The sequence below is a fragment of the Zootoca vivipara genome, chromosome 6, assembly GCF_965207765.1.
Source record: "Zootoca vivipara chromosome 6, rZooViv2.hap1.1, whole genome shotgun sequence".
Lineage (NCBI taxonomy): Eukaryota > Metazoa > Chordata > Lepidosauria > Squamata > Lacertidae > Zootoca > Zootoca vivipara.
Genome location: NC_142589.1, coordinates 86235110 through 86256457, shown reverse-complemented (window position 1 = coordinate 86256457; position 21348 = coordinate 86235110). Strand labels below are relative to the sequence as shown.

Here is a 21348-nt window from a genome sequence, read left to right as displayed (position 1 = left end):
TTTTACACCGGGTCGCGTGGTTCTGTCGTCTGCCACCAGAAGAAAAACGGCCTCCAACAAATTATGCCACAGGCCAAATGAAACTAGAGGTCTCACACCCTTTACCTCTTGCAAGGATTATGTAATCTGAGGTGCGGAAGAACAAGAAAAGAAAAACCTGGATATAATCAGGAAATTATGAAGGCAATTGAATATGATTACGCCAACGTATTCTTGGTGCAGAATGTGAATAAATATGTCACCTGGATTTAGTAACTGGAAACCTTTTTTAAAAAAAGAATTGGGTTGGAATATCAGGAGAACGTGTCGCACTCTTTATGATCTTGAAAAGATTATTTATATGAAAATGTTGTTGTTGTTGTTGTTGTTTAGTCGTTTAGTCGTGTCCGACTCTTCGTGACCCCATGGACCAGAGCACGCCAGGCACTCCTGTCTTGCACTGCCTCCCGCAGTTTGGTCAAACTCATGTTCGTAGCTTCGAGAACACTGTCCAACCATCTCGTCCTCTGTCGTCCCCTTCTCCTAGTGCCCTCAATCTTTCCCAACATCAGGGTCTTTTCCAAGGATTCTTCTCTTCTCATGAGGTGGCCAAAGTATTGGAGCCTCAGCTTCACGATTTGTCCTTCCAGGGAGCACTCAGGGCTGATTTCCTTAAGAATGGATAGGTTTGATCTTCTCGCAGTCCATGGGACTCTCAACAGTCTCCTCCAGCACCATAATTCAAAAGCATCAATTCTTCGGCGATCGGCCTTCTTTATGGTCCAGCTCTCACTTCCATACATCACTACAGGGAAAACCATAGCTTTAACTATACGGACCTTTGTAGGCAAGGTGATGTCTCTGCTTTTTTCCCCCATAAAAAAGCAGTTTACAACAAAAATACAGTAAAAGCATACAAAAAATGGTTAAAATATGCATCAGTTCCACCTAGACACCATTTAACCATTGTGGGAAAAATGTCTTCTTAACTGCCTACATAGGCCTGGCAGAATAGACAAGTTTTCAGCAGCTGTTTAAAAGTTGGCACAGAGCACACCCGCTGAATGTCAAGTGGCAGAGAGGTCCGTAGGGCTGGGATGATAACACTAAAGGCTCCGGTTCCTTGTTGTCAAATGAACCTCAACAACCCTGGGAATGATCCAACGACACTTCTGTGGGTAATCTTTGCGATCAAGCTTGGGCTACGAGGGTTCAGCTGAGTCCTGAAAAGCACTTAATTTTCAACCATCTATATAAATTTTGGAATGGTTGTTAAGTGTGGATATGGAATGGTTGTTAAGTGTGGATAAACAATATGATGAAAGATCTTTTCCCATAAACTTCCATGAGGTTTTTTTGTGTGATGCTGCAAATTATGGGTTGTCCTGCTCTAAGTAGACCCATTGGACCAGAGTTGAGTCACACCCACCCAGTTTCAATGGATCTGCCCTGGGCAGGATTTAGTTGGGCACAACTCTATCATGGTATGTTTTACCTATTCATATGTCGTATATTTAAGAATCGATTCAATTAAATTTGCATATTTTTTAAAAAGATGCCTCTGTGTAGATGATGGGCTAATTTTTCAACTGCCTTTAGGATCTGCCTTCGAAAATCTTCCTTCTTAGCTTATTTTCAAATGCATTTGAGAACAACCACCACCTTCTGTGATTAGATGTGATTGCTGCATTTCAGGGGGTTGGACTAGATGACTCTGGGGTCCCTTTCCAGTTCTACAATTCTGTGATTCAGTGACAAATTATAACTGTTCCTGGTTACAGTGGTAGCTCGGTTTACAAACACAATTGGTTCCGGAAGCCTGTACTTAACCTGAAGCGTACTTAACCTGAAGCGAACTTTCCCATTGAAAGCAATGGAAAGTGGATTAATTCATTCCAGATGGTCCGTGGAGTACTTAAACTGAAGCGAACTTTCCCATTGAAAGTACAGTCATACCTCGGTTTCAGTACGCCTTGGTTTGAGTACTTTCAGTTTAAGTACTCCGCGGACCTGTCTGGAACGGATTAATCCACTTTCCATTACTTTCAATGGGAAAGTTCGCTTCAGGTTAAGTACGCTTCAGGTTAAGTACAGGCTTCCGGAACCAATTGTGTTTGTAAACCAAGGTACCACTATACTGGAAAGTGGATGAATCTGTTCCAGACGGGTCTGCGGAGTTAAGTACTCAACCTGAAGCGTACTTAACCTGAGGTATGAGTGTAATTGGTTCCGGAAGTCCGTACTTAACAACACCCTTATCGTGCAATAGGCTTTTCATTCTTTTTTTTAAAGAGATGCAGTGGTTCTGGGGAGTGGTTAGTACCTTATTAACATGGTTTGGAAGAGGACGCTTTTTATTTATGGGATGTTAAAAAAGCGGGTGGGGGGAGCATGGTATTTGTGGGCAGAATATTATAATCACAACAGACAGTGATTCTTAAATTGTAAATTCCCTTTAAAAAAAAAGCAATCGTAAGTGGGCTTATACCATCTTTTGCAGACATAGGTCTCTCACACAGAATCATAGAGTCGGCCTCCAGAGTCATGTAGCCAAACTCTCTGCAATGCCGGAATTTTTTCACCCAATGTGGGGCTCAAACCCACGACCCTGGGATTAACTGTCATGGAATTTTCTAGTGTGGAGATCCTAAATTAGGAGTGTGTGTGTGTAAGTAATTGTCTCTTTTTTGACTAAATTCTTCTGTTTTGTTTTGTTTTTTAAAAAAACCTTATAGGGAAGAACCTCTATACGAACGAATATGTAGCGATCAAGTTGGTAAGTGATCTTCTGATAATAGGTTGATTCTCGGGGTTTGTCTGTTTTTAAACGGGTCTGTCTCTTTTTCTCCCCATCCTCATCTTTAGGTAGGGACCATTTCCCCCCCAAAATACTATTTGTATTGCTATTATTATTATTATTATTATTATTATTATTATTATTATCATTCATTACTGGTATTTATTATCTGATTGGCCACTGTGAGACCAGGAAGCTGAAGTAAATGAGCCCACTGGCCTGATTGAGCAGGCTCTGATGTTGCAACGAAAAATAAAGGGAATTTTGCAACTCTCCATTCTCTCTCCCTCTCCCTATCTCCAGGAACCCATCAAGTCCAGGGCTCCTCAGCTCCACCTGGAATACCGGTTCTACAAACAGCTGGGAAATGCAGGTGGGTAGCAGGCTGGCCGGTCTTGTGTGCAATAATGCACTCCCCAGAGGGGCTTCGGACGAAATGGTTTCAAAACGGGTGCTGGTCCTCATGACGGTCCGAGGAGTGGCTTGGAAGGGCTGTTTTGCAACACAGCCTCTGGAGCAGCTGTATAGGTTTGAGACTGGTGTTTTCAGGATGCCCCTGGAGAAGATGGTAACTAAAAGACGATGGGGCTGCTTTGCCCCCAGTGTTGATTTTTCGCCGTAAACTGTGCTGCTGCCTCGCTCTTTTTCTCAGCCTTCGCTTTCCCTGTCCGCAGGACGGGCGACAATCGTGCTGGCCTACCTTCCAAGGCGTTTGTTAAGTATTAATAATATTGACAGTCTCTCTGCTGCTGTTCTGCTTCCCGTCAAAGCCAGGCAGGGACGTTCCCTGAATTCAGTGCCTCCCGAAAATACGTTTGCTTAGGCAAGTCAACCCAGACATTGACATGTTTCAATCTCTTGTTAATTCTGCTGCTAATTTTAACGATCTCTTGAAGCTTAAAGCCTACTTTTAACTCCTTCTTTTTGTCGATAATTTTAATGCTCCTTACGAAACTGCTCAGCTTTCGTTACAGCCAGCAGTGGGTGAATTCTGTTAGGTAAAAGAAGTAAGTAAAAATGAAAGAAGTCAATACAGATAAACGAAGTAAATAAAAATGAAACTGTGTGTTGATAGCCCTTAACCTTTTCACAACAGCACTTGGGGAAGACGCTGAAATAATGGGACTCAATTGTTAGTGAGATTACTATTTAACTTTTAAAATGGGACTTAAAAGCCTTTTTTAAAAAAAATACATCATGGTCTTGGGGGCTGAATCTAGGCAGTGTTATAAACTCAGATATATAATAAGCTAGGTGCCAAATGTCTCCTTGAACCAGGCTTACAGTCACCAAAACGGAATGCCTAGTTGCCACTTTTGGGCAAGACGGCGCTAAAGTCTTGTTTTCCAAATGATGGAGTGACTGTGATGGATTCTCAGTTAAACATCTGGTGGTTCAGAGGACAACCTTGAGCCAGGTTAATAACTTTGAGAACTTAAAAGAAGAAAAGTCACTTGATCCAAAGACAGTCCACCTATCTATTGGCCTATTCCGACCTCTTTTTCGTAATCGTGACTCAGACCATTCATGATGTAGAAATATTCTTCCCAACTGTGAGCAGGGCAAAGGGGGGGGGACGGGGGACTGAAGCAAGTGACAACAGTTCACTATAACGCTGTTCACTGCTCCTGCTCAGGCTGCACAGAAAAAGCATTTTGGTTGCTGAAATTCATTCCGACCGTGCAGATAAAATATATTGGAGAGAATTCTGCAGGGTCCCTATCCTGGCACCCAGGCATCTTCACTTGGTGGCCGATAGCCAGACGCAAAATGTGAATCTCATTAAACGCTGCTCCCGAGGAAGCATGCATCATAGTGATTGCTTTTTAAAAAAACACACAACCCGGAAAAAAAGTTCTCAGCCATAAGGAACACCCTGGAAATTCAACTGATCTTGCACTGAACCGAAATTGTCCCTGACCCCACTTCGCGGTATTCAACCGAGAAGCTCTAGAGCTCTCCTCTTCACTGCCTCCCCCTCTTCTCCACAGAAGGGATACCTCAGGTCTATTACTTTGGGCCCTGCGGGAAATACAATGCGATGGTCTTGGAGCTGCTGGGACCCAGCCTGGAGGACCTCTTTGACCTCTGTGACCGGACCTTCACCCTCAAGACGGTCCTTATGATCGCCATCCAACTGGTGAGCAGACAACACGACCTCCCCCCTTTTTGGGGAAGGACCTGTGCAACACACCCCGATGCCTTTGCCAACTGTGTAGAGGAAGCAGGATGTGCTCTCTGCTGGCAGGCAGCAAAGCACCTCGGTCGCCAGCAGCCCCAAACTCCTGGCGGTGCCTTGTGCACCTGCCTGGGTTATTCTGCCCACCCCTCCTCTGCCTGCTTTGGCAGCCAGTCCAACACATGACCTTTCATTTCATTTTATTATTTGGATTGGTTGGATGCAGAGGAGTGGCAGAAGGAACCGGTTGGGGAGCCACCAAAGGAAGAAGGCTCAGAGCCCGAGGAGGGGTGGTGGGACGATGATGAGTGGTCAGAGGGGGAAGACTGGGAGGAGGAGGTGTTGCAAGCTGAAGAAGCAACAGGACTTAGTGAGCGGGGAGAGTTTTTGGAGGAGAGCAGTCCAGAATCAGAGGCAGGAGAGGGGGGGGGCCAAGAGGCAGAGGTGGCAAAGAGTCACAAGTGTCTCCTACTCCTGTGCCTTTGGTTCTCCCAGAACCAGAAGAGGTATGAAAAGAACGGAGAAGTCAGCTTCATGCAGGCCCAGTCTCCGATTGCTTGGGGAAAACCCTGAGAAGGAAGGAACTTAGACGACTGGGGGGGGGAGGCGGGGACCTTGAGTCTTAGCAAGTGATTTTCATGGAGTAAGAGTTGCTGTGCTCGTTAGGCCTGCCTCTCCTTTGCAGATCCTAGGGTTTTTCCCCCTCTAATAAAGAGTTAGCTTTATTATAATAGTTAATGTGCTCAGTGTGATCTACTGCTGGCTGGCTCCTGATGTTATTTATTGGTTGAGTTTGTATACCACCCTTCATCCATAGATCTCAGGGCAGTTCCCTATGTAAAAATACAAGATAAAAACACAATATACATAACAAGAACAAAACAAAACAATAACCCTCCACCCCCTCCCGCAATAAACATTTGAATGGGTATAGGACAGGGGTCAGCAAACCTTTTCAGCAGGGGGCTGGTCCACTGTCAGACCTTGAGGGGGGGCGGACTATATTTTTTTTAGGGGGGGTGAACGAATTCCTGTGCCCCACAAATAACCCAGAGTTGCATTTTAAATAAAAGGACACATTCTACTCATGCAAAAACACGCTGATTCCCGGACTGTCTGCGGGCCGGATTTAGAAGGTGATTGAGCTGGATCCGGCCCCTGGGTCTTAGTTTGCCTACCCATGGTATAGGATGTCAGCCAGCCAAAGGCCTCATTAAAGAGGAATATTTTTGCCTGGCGCCTAAAGGTGTCTAATGAAGGCGCCAGGTGAGCCTCCCTGGGGAGAGCATTCCACAAATGGGGAGCCACTTCAGATAAGGCCCCGTTTTCCTGTTTCCACCCTTTGGACCCCATGCAGAGGATTCTGCAAACGGGGAGCCATTGCAGACATGCGACCCCTGGGATGTTGCCCAGTCTAAAAAACAACAGATTCCCCATCCCATGAAAATACATACGCCTATGTGGAAGAACGGGACACGGGTGGCGTTGTGGGTTAAACCACAGAGCCTAGGGCTTGCTGATCAGAAGAAGGTCGGCGGTTCGAATCCCCGTGACGGGGTGAACTCCCGTTGCTCGGTCCCTGCTCCTGCCAACCTAGTAGTTTGAAAGCACCTCAAAGTGCAGAAAAACCTACGTATCTGAGTGAAACTTTTGAACATTTAATAAAATATAACTGGGGGGAAAATGCATAAACCTACAAGAAGCCCCAGTTTTCCTGGACACAGAATCTCAAGTGCTACTTTGCACATGGCACAGAGGCTCTGTCTTTTTTTTTCCTGCAGATCACCCGCATGGAGTACGTCCACACCAAAAGCCTGATCTACAGAGACGTCAAGCCGGAGAACTTCCTGGTGGGACGCCCCGGGAGCAAGCGCCAACACGTCATCCACATCATTGACTTCGGCCTGGCCAAAGAGTTCATCGACCCCGAGACCAAAAAGCACATCCCGTACCGAGAGCACAAGAGCCTGACCGGCACGGCGCGGTACATGAGCATCAACACGCACCTGGGGAAAGGTGAGCAGAAGGAGGCAGCCCCTTGAAAGGGGGAGGGAGGCTGGGGGGGCAAGGAAAAGGAGATTGGGTATGTGTAGCAGAGACAGAAAGAAAGAGAGAAAAAATGTTGCAGAGAGAGAAGAGAGCATAACACTATAAATTGTGCAGCCCTCTCTGAATCGCTTCATCCGTGCCGGACACAGAAACTAGAATCATAGAATCATAGAGTTGGAAGAGACCACAAGGGCCATCCAGTCCAACCCCCTGCCAAGCAGGAAACACCATCAAAGCATTCTTGACATATGCCTGTCAAGCCTCAAACTGTTATTTTAAAGAGGGGTGGAGGGAAGCCCAGGCAGCCAGTGGAAAGATATTGTTTTTTGGGTTTTAAAAAGAAAAAAAGTTGTTGAAATGATGATAAAAGCAGCAACTGAAGATGTCCGCTGTTGTCTCTTGCACAGAACAAAGTCGCAGGGACGACTTGGAGGCGTTAGGTCACATGTTCATGTACTTCCTCCGGGGGAGCCTGCCCTGGCAGGGCCTGAAGGTGAGTTTCGCTGTGAAAATGGAAAAGCTTTTTCTCAGCCGCCACTGAGCCTCTTGGGGTTGCCGATCGGAAGGTCGGCGGTTCAAGTCCCCACAATGGAGTGAGCTCCCGTCGCTCTGTCCCAGCTCCTGCCAACCTAACAATTCGAAAGCACACCAGTGGAAGGTAAACAGCGTTTCTGTGTGCTCTGGTTTCTGTCACGGTGTCCCATTGTGTCAGAAGCGGTTTAGTCCTGCTGGCCACATGACTCGGAAAGCTGTCTGTGGACAAACGCTGGCTCCCTCAGCCTGAAAGCGAGATGAGCGCCGCAACCCCAGAGTCACCTTTGGCTGGACTTAACCGTCCAGGGGTCCTTTAACTTTATCTTTTAAACCCCCCCCCCCTTTCCCGGCCGATTCTGCCTTCACTTATCCCTTTGCAACTCACCCACTCAAATAAATAAGTAAATTATTGAAGGTTTAGTGCTTATTGAAGCACTAAAATCCAAACACATTTGTATAAAAGGGCAATAAAAAGCATATCCAAAAAAGAGAGAAGAAGAAAGAGAGAGAAAATATAAAACAGAATACCGGTACTCATGATCCTTCCAAAACACAGTTATATAAAAAAGAGAAAGAGGAAGAGAGGAAAAAATAAGTGAAAGAATAGAAAAACAGATAAAAGGATAAGAAGCCTTCCTAGCTGACCATTATCTGTAACAACTGTTATTCAAAATGTTTTAACATATGCCCCCTTTAAAAAAAAAAAACCCACAACCCTACACAAACAGTTTACAGTAAAAGATAAAACAAGATCATCAACAAGAAAAATTGACAACAATAACTTAAACCCTTCAGAAAGTTAAAATAACGATAGACTGAAAACAGATAAAAACTAGCCAACAGCTTTCTAAACATCCAGGTAGGCTTCCCTAAACAGGACAAGGAGCTGAAAAGTGTACAGTGACATCAAGGGGCAGGGAGTTCCGAAGGTCACGTGCCCAAAGCCCTAAAGATTAGAGGACTGCTGGTTCTATCCCTTCAGCAATCAGAGCATTGGGTGAACGTTCTGTGAGGTCACAGAAACTCAGCCAATGCCTGAAGAGGGGGGAACGGCCAAGCAGGCAGGTAGATCTTTGTAGCTGGGGGCAATTACCCATCCCTCGGCTGTCACATTCCCACGCGACGTGATCTGGGGGACCTCACAGATGTGTTCCTTTCGCCCTCTCTCCCACCCCAAATTCTCATTGCAGGCGGACACACTGAAGGAGCGATATCAGAAGATTGGCGATACCAAAAGAGCCACCCCGGTTGAAGTGTTGTGCGAAAACTTCCCTGGTAAGGACTGGGTGGAGGAAGGAATGAGAGCTGGCCTGGCTGCGATTCCCGTGTTGAAGGGGGTCAGACTAGATGGCCCTCGGGGTGTGTGTGTGTGTCCGTCCGTCCGTCCCTTTCTGAGTCTACAGCCCTACAATTCTGCAACCTTTCTTAGAAAGGGGACCGGAGTAACTTCATGGAGGGAGTGGGAGGAGACAAAAACCGGCCACTGAATAGAACCTCCATGTTCAGGAGCACTCTACCACCAAATCCCTGTTTCCTCAGGATGGCATGTGTTGGGTGTTGCCTTTGGCTCCCTCTGAAAGGCTTCCTCAGGTACATCCAGGTAGCCACAAGATGCCATGATGCCCCTCCAGGTGTGTTGCCGGACGCCAAGCTCCCAGCAGTCCCTGCATGGCTGACAGCAAGGGATGTTGGGAAAAGTCTGGCGAAAATCTGATTTAAAGGCCACCCGGCACACAGATCTCCCGCTTCCCCTCTCCCTGCAACAGGGTTTCCCCAAACTTGGGACTAGCTTGCAGGTCAGGAATGATGTGAATCATAGCACCGAAGCGGCTGGAGAACCAAGTTTGGGAAACCCTGCCCTCCAATTTTGCCCTGCTGATCCAGTTTGGCCCTTTAGATCTGTTTCCCTTGGTGAGATTGTGTGTGCTCTGACCATTGGGCAACCGCTGCCTCTTCCGCCTTCCTCCCCTCCCCTTCTGCAGAGGAGATGGCCACGTACCTCCGATATGTCCGCCGCCTGGACTTCTTCGAGAAGCCGGACTACGACTACTTGAGGAAACTCTTCACAGACCTCTTTGACCGGAACGGCTATGTCTTTGATTACGAATACGACTGGGCAGGGAAGCCTTTAGTGAGTTTTTTTTGGGGGGGGGGCTGGCTTTGGGTTGGAGAACTGAGGGGCCGCATTTGCTCATAGGCAGCCCTTTCAAGGGCCGGAGCAAATGCAAGCAGATGCAGCTCTTGACCCTTAAAAACCACAGGTGGATTTTAAAAATAAAAAAATAAAAAATCAGCTATATATTTCGAAAAGTTGGTTGTTCATTCTGCGTTTGAACACCTCTGGATATATCGCCACCAAATTTTGCTGGACACAGTTGGATGCCATGTTGAATCTAGGCTCCCTTTGCGGGCCTTTAGAAACAGCAATTCTGTCCACCAGCTTTTGCACGGTGGTTCGTGAGATCGAAGAGCAGGAGTTTGCCTCTATGTGGTGGAACAGGCATCCCCAAACTTCGGCCCTCCAGATGTTTTGGACTACAATCCCCATCATCCCTGATCGCTGGTCCTGTTAGCTAGGGATCATGGGAGTTGTAGGCCAAAACATCTGGAGGGCCGCAGTTTGGGGATGCCTGTGGTGGAACCTTTTGAAACGGTGGTGATTTGAAGCTGCGCAGGTGGTTTGGTTTCTTAGAAATCTCAAGTGGGTGGGTAGAGAGAGGGGAAAGAAATATCTCTCTTTTTAGATAATTGTTGAGTTGGAAGGGACCCCCAAGGACCCGCTAGCCCAATACAGCAGTTATTGAATTCCGAGTGGACCTTTGCTTGAAGATGTCCAAGGAAAGAGAGCCCATCACCTCTTAACACCCCTCTCAAATTTCTATCCTCTCTGCCCCTTATTCACCTTCCCCCCCCAAAAAAACTTCTCCACCTGTTTGGGAGGGGCTGTGGCTCTGTGACAGAGCAGCTGCTTGGAATGCAGAAGGCCCCAACCCCCTGATTTCTCCCAAGTACAGCCGGGAATGCCCCTCACACACTGATACAGAATAAAACATTTTGCACGTAGCTCCATTGGTTAGAGACCATCAGACTCTTAATCTCAGAGTCATGGGTTCGAGCCGCACGTTGCGCGAAATATTTCTGCATTGCAAGGGGTTGGGCTAGATGACCCTCAGGTTCCCTTCCAAGCCTGCGATTTGCAAAGGAGCGCGGTACCGTCGGCAATCACAATCTCAAGCTCCCGTCTCCTTTTCCTCCTCCCTTTGCAGCCGACCCCCATTGGCACAATTCAGAGCGATTTACAAGTCCAAGCTCCAAACAGGGAAAAAACTCAGCAGTACATCAAACAGCAGGTAAGTGGGGTTCTCCCCCCCCTCCATGCCCCAGGGGTTCATATGGGGTGTGGGGCAGTTAGAGGGGTGGCGAGGGGGTGGGAGAAGAGGCCAGCCAGAGCCAAAGTGAGTTGTGGGCAAGCCTGCAAAGTTCCTCCACTTCTGCCAAAACAGGCAGCGGTTAATCTCTTCTTAGATCCCCCACTTGAGTGAATGGGGATCAGAGGGGTAAGGCTGCCGAAGCCTGCATGGAGCATGGTGAGCCATGAGGGCCAGCTCCTTGCGGAGGCGGGAACAGAGGCTTGGCGCCACCTGGTGGAAAGAGACAGAGGTGCCTTGGTGGCCCAGGAAAAATCATTTCTGAATAGGAGTGAGCACGATGGAGGAATGGTTCCTTGGGTACGGTGGAAAAGCATTGGTCCATATATCTTAGTTCTGTCTACACTGACTGGCAGCAGCTCTGCAGGTAGAGAGGGCTGTTTCCCTTTCAACAACCTGAATTAATTGCTTGCTTTTAACGGATATGCAAAGGATTGATTCCGTGTCCTTCTGCATGCCAAGCCAGGTGAGCTGGTGGCTCCTTCCATTAAAACAAAGGCAGATTCTAGTCCTCATGGTGTTGAGCGGTGGGCTGATTTAACGGGAAGGTGCGGAGCAAAGTTTCGGGGGCTTCAGACCAGGGACAGCCTTACCTGGGGATACCGGGATTTGAACCTGGGACCTTCTGCATGCTGAGCAAGTGCTCTGACCCCTGAGTTGATTTGCTAGGGACATAGCCTTATTCTGAGTCAGCCCTTGGTTCTGTCTAAATCAGGCATGGCCAAACTTGGCCCTCCAGATGTTTTGGGACTACAACTCCCACCATGCCTAGCAAACAGGACCCAGTGGTCAGGGGTGATGGGAGTTGCAGACCCAAAACATCTGGAGGGCCGAGTTTGGTCATGCCTGGTCTAGATCAAGGTTTCCCAAACTTGGGTTTCCAGCTGTTTTTGGACTACAACTCCCACCATCCCTAGCTAGGCAATGGTGGGATGATGGGAAATGTAGTCCAAAAACAGCTGGAGACCCAAATTTGGGAAATGGTGCTCTAAATCCACAGGAGCCTATCCTTTGGGGATCTTTGTGCCATTTCATTGAATCATAGAACCGTAGAGTTGGAAGGGACCCCCAAGGGTCATCTAGCCCAACCCCTTGCAATGCAGGAATTCACAATGTGTGTTTTGAGTGTGACCTGGGTTTGTGTGGTGTGTGTGTGTGTGTGTGTGTGTGTGTGTGTGTGTGTGTGTGTGTGTATATATATATATATATATATATATATATATATATATACCCCTGGCATCTCTCGAAGGCTGTGCCATTTGTCAGTTTCCCAGACTTGGGTCTCGGGCTGTTCTGGGACTACGATTCCCATCATCCCTGACCACTGGTCCTGCCAGCAAGGCATTCTGGGATTCATAGTCCCCCAAAACAGCCAGATACCCACGTTTGGGAATCCCTGGATTTGGAGGCACACCTGCCCTGCGTGTGCTTAGTGAATTCAATGGGGTTCGGTCACGGGTGCTCCGATTGTTGACCCTTCTAGATGGCGCCGGTCACTTTCAGGGTTGGGGTACCTGTGGCGTTGCAGATGTCAGGGTGCCAGCAACTGGCAGTCCTCTGGGAGCTGGAGCCCAGCCATGCTGGGAAACCCCCCTGCAAGGCAAGACGGGGCATTCCCTCTGGAGAGCAGCAGAGGCCTCGTTCCCGGTTTGGGGCAGCAAGGGAGCAGAATCTTTATCCCTCCGGAGATTCCTTCCTTTCCGAGAAAGTGGGGAATGCCTCTTTTCAGTTCAGGGATGGAGGAGGGTGGAAGACCTCCAGGTGCACTTGAGCCCAGTGGGCGGTGGAGGGTGGGGGTTGTAGTTCAGCCGCACCTGGCGCCCCACACGCCCCCTGCCCCCTCTTTTGGGGGAATTGCGTCCAGGCCTGTTTTATATTCTTTCGTTTTGCATGCTTTTTGTTTTGTTTTTTTCTTTCTCTTTTCTTTTCCTACTCCCCCTTTGTCGCCTCCCCCCCCACAAACCCTCTCATCTTTTTCTGAACCTTCTCTCGCCTTCGTCACCCCCCCCTTTCGTCTCCTCCCTCCGTCGCTAGCAGTCCCCCGAGGGGACAGAAATGTGGGACCCTCAGGCTGGCCAGCAGCCTGCGGAGGAAGCTCTGGGAACCCACCTTGCGGCCAGCAGGCTTGGGGGGTCCGTGCAGGTACACTAGACGGGCGTATGGGGTGGGGAGGGGGCTGGTGGGGGGGTCAATGACCTGCAAACCGCTGTTCAAGCCCCAGCGGCGCCTGCAAACATTGTCACCGTCCCAGATTTCTCTTTGGCTGACAGTGGGTCTACTCTTGAGTTGGACTTGCGTGGGCTACAACCCTCTCTTTAGGTCGTCCTGCTTTCTCTCACCTGTGCCCCCCCACCCCCAGTGTTGCTTGGAGAAAAGGAGTGCACAGCTCCTCCCGTGATGGTGGATTGGGTCCGCCCATGTGTGCTGCTGAGTCGCCCCTGTCTCTGCCTGTGTCCGCGCATGATGTGGCTCCCCCCACCCCCGTTTTTCTGGGAAGGGGGCTAGCGCGAAATGTCTTTGGAGCTCTAGTGGAAATATTGCAAGCCTTCCCCGGGGGGGGGGGAGTGTTGCGCATTACACCGATAAATCCTACTTGGAGTACACCTGCAGAAATTACTAGGACTCGTGCCTGTTGACTCCAGTGTGTCTACTCTGAGTAGGACTAAGGTTGGATGCAGCCCAGCGTCTGTTTTCCTCCCCGCCCCCCATGGCAAGCTTCTTTGGTGAAGACAGGGGGGTGGGTCTGGGTATTTTTAATTTTTAAAGAAAACCTTGGTCACCCTCCTGTCTGTTTTACTTATTTCATAAAACCTACATACCATTTGATAATTTTTTTTAAAAAAAACTTCACAAAGCTGTGTAGAAACAGAATAAAATAAAATTACACACACACACACACACACACACACACACAAAGAATTCAGGGATTCTCTCTCTGTCATCACAAATCTGCAGCAGGGTTTTTAAAGGTGGTTTTGCTGTGACAGCAACTTATTCCCCGAGAGGCATGATTCAGGGGGAAAAAACCCACTGTTTTCTATCTGCAAACCCAGAATGAGGGTTAAAGTTTCACTATCAACAGGGTTGATTTTCTTCCAGGATCGTGGTTTCAAGAGTTCAGCGAGATATCCTTCCAGCTTTTGCCATTTATTGCCAAATACATACAAATAAGATTTCATTTTCTTACCACACAAGGAATAATAATAATAATAATAATAATAATAATAATAATAATAATATATTACATCATTTAATAATACAGTGGTACCTCGACTTACGAAGACGATCCGTTCCGCGGCTGTCTTCATAAGTCGAAGTCTTCGGTTGTCGAAGCGCCCGTTCTGCGCATGCGCAAAGCGCGATTTCGTGCTCCTGCACAGGTGCAGAACACACACCTGCGCAGATGCAGAACACGCACTCGGCAAAAAGACTTCCGGGGTTGTCGACTTCAGAAGTCGAAACCTTCAGAAGTCGAGTTGTTCAGTTGTCGAGCTACCACTGTAGTATTAACGATAACACTGTTGTTAATAATAATAATAATATTATTTAACAGCCGCAATAATAATATCCCTGTACCCTGCAAAATTCCACTGTTGGTACGGCCTTTTATGTAAGAGGCGAGAGCTCTGGAATTCTGCAAATGGGAAACTAAAACTGCACAAGCTTTGTCCTGTTGCAATGTTTTGGGATATTAATTGTTTGTGTCCACAAAGGAATTTTAGAGATTGAAGCAAGCTGTTCTCAGATGAGGGGCTAGAGAAGAGAAGTTGGGGCATGTAATGGAATATTATTTGGTGGGAGGGCACCCAGCGATAGGATGGGCATAGGAGACACATTGAACACCCCAAAAAGTGCTAAACTTGGTTTCTGGCAGTGGTTTCTTAATCCTTACAGGTTTGCACATGAAATTCAGAATTTCTGATGTTAAGAGTTTCCCTCTCCATGAGGACTGAAAACTTGTTGTTCTGTTTGGTTTTCAGTTCATCTTCCGACGTTCTTTAAAACCCAGAACGATGTAATTCAGTGCAGCGAGAGCCACAAAAATGTTTTCAGGATAAAGCTAATAGCAAGGTGGTGTTGCTGGTTAATTGCCCAGCCTTGAGAGGGATTTGAACCACCCACAGTTCTCTGTAAAAAGTGGAGTATAAACCTGGTTGGTTGCAGCTGTCCTGTGATTGAATATGGTCTTTGACGAACCCCTATGTGGAACTAAGAATAATTGTTTTAAAATGAGCTGGCCTCTTACAGTAATGCACCCCCCCACCCAAATCCCACCCTCTCCTCCCTCAGGTTCAGATCTGGGCTGCTTGTGCATTTTGCAGAGTGCAGCCTGCTTCAACACCAACCAGGCTGGGTCTGTGCAGAGCGGCCGCTCACCCAGCAATCAGAAACCATGGCTTGGCTTGCAAACGATGGATTGGAGGGGCAGCGAGGTTGCTCTCCTCGCACAGCAGGCATCAAAGCGAAGCCTCAGGTGCACATTTGCTCCTGAAGGAAGAGTACTCAACTCCCGATTTCTTCCCCGATCCACAGTTTGCAGGGAGTAGCCAAACCGCGGCTTGCAGTACCAGCGGTTCCCCAGGGAGCGTTTTCGAAACCTTGTGCAATTGCTTTAGAGGCGGTGGAAAATGTCTTTGACTTTTTGACTCTGCACCCCATGTTTCTACCCAAATCTGGTCGCTGTTAATCTCCGAACCACAGAGGGCCCTTGAATTCTTCGCTTTCCCCCACTTTGCGGAACAGATTTGGCTCCAAATGCCAGGCTCACTGCTTTTGGGGAAGGCCTTTCTGTGCAAAACCCCAGGGGCAAAGGGGTGCAAGCACGGCGCACCCCTGTCCCTCCCCCCCCACCTCACCTGCCTCCTGTTCCTTCCTCCTCAGGTCATGAGTTCAACCAACGGGGAGCTGAACACAGATGACCCCACTGCCGGCCACTCAAATGCTCCCATCACCGCCCCTGCTGAAGTCGAGGTGGCGGATGACACAAAGTGAGTAAGCCAAGTCTTCTTGCACGGGGGGGGGGGGCACCCAGAGACTCGGTTGGCCTGAGGGTCCGGTGCAAAAATCCAGCCCCAAGACCCTCTGAACTCTTCCCCCAAGTCCTGGCCCTGCTTTGCACCCCTGCATTGCAGTGGGTTGGACTAGATGACCCTGGTCAGAGGGACACCCTCGGATTCTACCGTTCTGTGATTCCACGAGTGCTTTTGCCTCCTTGTAGAGCTTGGGTGCCTGTTTCTGGAAGCGGCAGGAGGAGAGTTTTGCTCTTGTGCTCGGTCCCAGCTTGGGCCTGATCCCCCTGGAAGGCTCTTAACGCCCCCTCTCCTTGATTCCCAGGTGCTGCTGTTTCTTCAAGAGGAGGAAGAGGAAAACCATTCAGCGCCACAAGTGACGTGCTCCCCTTCCCCGGTTTGGCCGAAGCCAGCATCCACTCGGGACTACGTTTCCACCCTCCGCCCCTCTTCCTTTTCACTTCCTGTCTGTGGATAATGGATCTTGATCCTTTGGTCGGAGGGGAGAGGACAGGCCTTCTCCCCTCCGCCTGCTCCAGATTTGCAAGGGGTCCGTGTGGCGTACAACCTGCTTTTGACTCCACTCGCAGGCTTGTCCGGGGAGAGGAAGGGAAGCCTCTCCCCCACTCTCAGCCTGAATATATATATATATATATATATTTCTTTTATTTTATTTTCCCTTCCTCCAAGAGACACAGCAACAGAGGGAAGCGGAACCGGCAGGAGGAGGAAGAAAAAAGCACGTCGCTGAACTTTCTTTGGAAGTGCCCACGCCTCTCCTTGGTTTTGCAAAGAGAAAAAAAAGCATTAACTATTTATGCAGCAGCAGCAGCCCCCTCCAAGGAAAAAAAACCCCACACTTGTCTGGGCTCTTCTCTCCCCCCTTCCTCACCTTGGTTTCATGGAATTATTTTTTTTGGAAGCAAAAAAAAAGAACCCGGGAATAAGTTCTTTGCAGAAGATTTGCTGGGACGATGCTGGGAATGTCAGCTGCAGCTAATATTCCCTCCCCTCCTCCCCCCCACCCTTTGCTGTTTCTTTGTCTCTTTAACTTAATTTAAAAATTGCATCTTAGTCATTGTGTTTGTGGGACAGTCTCCTTATTTTCTTTCTCCCCCTCCTTCCCTCTGTTTTTGTAGCGATGCAAACTTTTTTTGCATCATGTGTTTTTTTTAATTTCATAAAGTATCTTGTTTTAGATTTGTGCCCCCCCTTCCCAACTCTCTTAAGTTTCTCCCCCACCCCCTGCCGATTTAGTTGTGGCCAAGGTCCTTTTGGGGAGACGGAGGGAAGTCCCTGGGGAATGGGGTGTCCCCTCCGTCTCCAGCACAGCGGGGGGAGGGGGGCAAAGTGGGGTTTTGTGTCTGGGGAGGAAAGCGGCTCGTTTACACTTTCATTTTTCAATGCACTTTTTTGGGGTAGCAATACAAGGAGCACCTGCGTCTTGAAATTAACCAGGCTTTAGAGAATTCTTTGGGGTTTGTTTTGAGAAAAGCTAAATACTTTTTTAATTAAAAAAAAAAGACTCGCTGGGGGTGGGGGGGGCCTTGGATCTCAGGAACAGCTGCCAGCCAAGATGAACCCCCAAAATGACTTCCATTGCTATGAGAATTTATTTTTTTGGGGGGGGGGAGTTCAGAAAGGAGAGGGTTGGGGGTGGCCAGAGCCAAAAATCTAAACCTGAATTATCCGTGCTGCTATGTCCTTGCTAGGATCCAAAAGGATCTGCCACTCTGCGGGGGGGGGGGGGGGACGAGCCTAGCCCCTAAAACTTCCAACCGGAACAGATCTGTAGCAAGAGCTCCTTGGGGAGGGGGTGAGAAGGAAGCCTTGGCTGAACAAATTCATGAGAGGACAACCCACCCTCTTGTTTTCGTGTCCCCCCCCCCCAAATACAGATCAGACACTCACAGTGGCGAATTCCAGTTTCTGCTAAACTGCTCAGCTACGGGATGTTGTCCGAGAAGTCAGGCTCTCCGTCGCAGTTTTAAATCTTGTGCATTTTGCTGCAGGTAGCCAGGAAATGCATAGAAGGAGATTGCCTCCTTGGTGGTTGTTTTGGGGCGGTGGGGAGCGTGCCCCCCTTTTTCCTTCTGGGTTTCTTGCCCACCTTTAAATCCCACCCAGGCTGCGCCCAGTTAGGACAACACCTTGGCGAAGGCATGTTTGTGCCCCCCCTCTCTTCCAGCCAACCGGATGACCCCCCCAAACACCACCCTTCTTGGTCCTGCAAAGTTTCTGGGCACGCTGGGGAGGGGGTGTCCCCGTTGCTTCCAAACAAGGACTGAGAAGCCTCACTGCTTCTTTATAGACAAATATATTTTTATACAGAGAAGAGGGGGAAGGCATTGCCTTTCCCTGCACCTATTCCAGAGTAGCATGTTCTGTTTCCTTTAATAATAATATAAAAGCCTGTCCCGTCCCCCGCCCCTCACCTACAAATGATGTAATCATGACACTTGTTAATGTCAGGCTATGGTTGGGTGAGGGCTCCTGTGATTAGACGAGCAGGGAAGTTTTTTTGGGGGGGGGGTCCCTTGGTCTCTTGCACTAAATGGCACCCACGTCGCTTGCGACAAGCCCAAGTTCTACATGTCTTAAAACTGCCGTACCTCCTCACCATTAGTAATACCCCCCGTTGCGTCGATTCCCCCCCCCCCACGGAAAAAAATTACCCACCAAGCTGTGCATGCTTGCCCTTGTCTTGTTCACTTGATTGTGCTAGAGTCAAATTGGTTAACAGTGGGATCTAGGTTTCTAGTCCTCCTCGTTCCTTTGTGGCCGGACAGCAGACCCACCCACCCACCCCAAGTTGCGTTGGGAGTTAGTGCCAGAATGCAAGGCCGACCCCCCCACCCCGCCTCTCTCTCTACAAAAGCCGAAATTAAGTTTTCAATTGTGTGTGCTTTTAAAGATGGGTTTCTTGGGGTGTGTGCCTCTTTTTTTTTAAATGACTCCATGTTTCTTTTACGGCTACTTGGAAGAAAAGGCAGGGTGTAGGGAGGAAAGAACTAAAAAACAAAAATTCAAATTATCGTCTTGCTGTACCAGTCTTAGGTTTATAAACTCAGTGCCTCAAAAGAGGGAGGTGTGGTTTCTTGGGGGGGAAGGGGGCATTGGAATGGAAAGATGGGAGGAGGCGTTAAGGTAAAGGGCAGAAAAAATTATAATCCTCGATTCTGGTGACTTTCACTAAAAATAGGGTTACTTAGATACGTGTAATGTTTGAGCTTGTTCCCCAAACACTGCAAAAGAGGGGGGGGGAGGGAATTTTAAAAAATCAGCCTTAAATGATATGCTGGGGTGGTGGTGGTAATGTAGTTCCAGTCCCTGGAGGGTGTAAAAGAGAAATTAAAATTAAAATGTTTATGTAAAAAGAGTGCATGTGAGTGTGCTTGGATTGCCAGTTGCAATGTGGACTATTCTGGTTTTAATAGGGGCAGACTTTGAAAAGATTTACGTTGACAGAACAGAGGTCGACATCAAGGTGTGGTTTTTGCCGTTTGGGCCCCGATTGTCAGAAGCTTGCATCAAAATGCATCTTGCAGACCCAGCAATGGTGGTTTGTTTGGTTTTGTTTTAGAAAATAAAATGGCTTTTTTTGCTTAACATAACGGGGTGGGGATGGGGGAGGTGATCGATTTGAGTTGCCGTCGTGATTCCAAAAATGCAAGGCAGCGAGAGACACTCTTGCGTTGTCAGTTTTTAGTTAACTGCTTTAAGCACAACAAAACAAAAATGTACACAGGTAAATGACATATAAAAGTTTTCTCTGAAGACTCTTTGAAAGCCATAGAGGTTTAGGGGCTTTTTTTTTAATTAAAAAATTCAAAAAACGAGAGGAAAAAACCCGAAAAACAAAAAAAATTAAAACTTTGAAAAATAAATTCTGCAAAGATGTTTCTTTGGGTTTTTGGCTGAAATGGGTGTGGTACTCTAATGTTTTGTTTCCGGAAGTTCCTATAACCCAGGGTGTAGCGTAGGTTAGAGCAGTGTTCCCCAAACTTGGGTCTCTAGCTGTTTTTGGACTACAACTCCCATCATCCCTAGCTAACAGACCAGTGGTCAGAGATGATGGGAATTGTAGTCCAAAAACAGCTAGAGGCCCAAGTTTAGGAAACACTGGGTTAGAGCACTTTCCCAGACCTGGGCCTCCAGCTGTTGTTAAGACTACAACTCCCATCATCCATAACTAGCAAGTCAGGGATAATGGGAATTGTAGTCCAAAAGCTGCGAGAGACCAAAGTCTGTCATACTAGGACCTAGAAGACCACACTATTTGGGGTTTCAGGCAGCAGACATTCCTGGCCATACTAGTCCTCATGATTCTAAATACAGTACAGGGCTGATTTAGCAGGAACCAAGAGTCGCTAGTTCAGTATTGTCTACACGGATGGCAGCAGGTCTGCAAGGTTTCAAGTCTCTCCGAGCCGTACCTGGAAACTGAAGCTGGAATCTTGCTTTTGCAAAGCAGATGCTCTTAAGGACTGAACTACAACCCCCCTCCCCACAAGCACTGTGCATGAACCAGTCTTCCCCCTCTGCACTTGGTGGCAATCCAAAGTAGACTTGTGCCAGCAAAGCACATAACGTCTGAGCTGCTTGCAAAAGGAATGGTTGGCCTCACGCTGCCATCACTGCTTCCCGTTGGCCAGGAAGTTGGGAGTCCAGTAACATCCAAGAGAGCTCCAATTGCAGAAAGAGGGGAATTATTCCACCAGGGTTTCCAACACACGTTTTCAGGCGGAGGAAAAATCTGGGACCGAAGTACTTTTGTGAAGGCTGAAATGCTCCTTGGCTGTTAAAAAAAGGACCTGAGAGGCCATTGATCCTGGTGTGCGTTGTACGTTCATAAAAGCCGGATGCTAGACCTGTGTTTTGATTTTTTTAAAAAAATGAAAGATCAGGTCCTGCAAGCGTGAACATTTAGACATTTACACCCAGCAAAGTGGGGTTTCCCTTGAGGTCCATGCTGAAAGTGAGCTGCTCCTGTGAAACTCGTTCCCCCCTCACCCCCATTTTTTGCCAGAAGGAACATTTCTCCTCTCCCACCTATGCCCCAGCTGATCCACTCAACTGGTGCAGTCCCATGGCTTCTTAAAATATATTTTTATTATGGTTTTTCAAGGGTTGTAGCAAATTTACTTCACATACAATATATATTCACTTACATTTTTCTAACTAACCCCCCTAACCCACACCCCTCGAATCCTCATTTCATATTGCTATAATACTTTTGAGATGGTCCAAGAAAGGCCTACAATTTTTTAAGGGCTATCGAGACGGGGAGCGCTGCACCCCCATACAGCTCCCCCCTCCCCGCCAACAAAGATGTGAAGGCACCATTATCTTTGCTTCCAGGGTGGCAAGAGT

General features: G+C 48.0%; 1 protein-coding gene across 2 annotated transcripts in view; it reads left to right on the top strand.

Annotated features, from left to right (window-relative positions):
- The window catches only part of CSNK1G2 (casein kinase 1 gamma 2), a 41943-nt gene extending 24768 nt beyond the window's left edge, over positions 1 to 17175 (top strand). For both annotated transcript variants that reach the window (XM_035119450.3, XM_035119451.3), the window contains exons 3-12: positions 2715 to 2755; positions 3080 to 3149; positions 4768 to 4916; positions 6737 to 6971; positions 7412 to 7497; positions 8729 to 8813; positions 9521 to 9669; positions 10805 to 10888; positions 15848 to 15954; positions 16301 to 17175. In XM_035119450.3, coding sequence (XP_034975341.1) covers positions 2715 to 2755; positions 3080 to 3149; positions 4768 to 4916; positions 6737 to 6971; positions 7412 to 7497; positions 8729 to 8813; positions 9521 to 9669; positions 10805 to 10888; positions 15848 to 15954; positions 16301 to 16355 — 1061 coding nt within the window. In that variant the 3' untranslated portion in view covers positions 16356 to 17175. The remainder of the gene's footprint in view (positions 1 to 2714; positions 2756 to 3079; positions 3150 to 4767; positions 4917 to 6736; positions 6972 to 7411; positions 7498 to 8728; positions 8814 to 9520; positions 9670 to 10804; positions 10889 to 15847; positions 15955 to 16300) is intronic.
- Positions 17176 to 21348: the final 4173 nt, after the last annotated feature.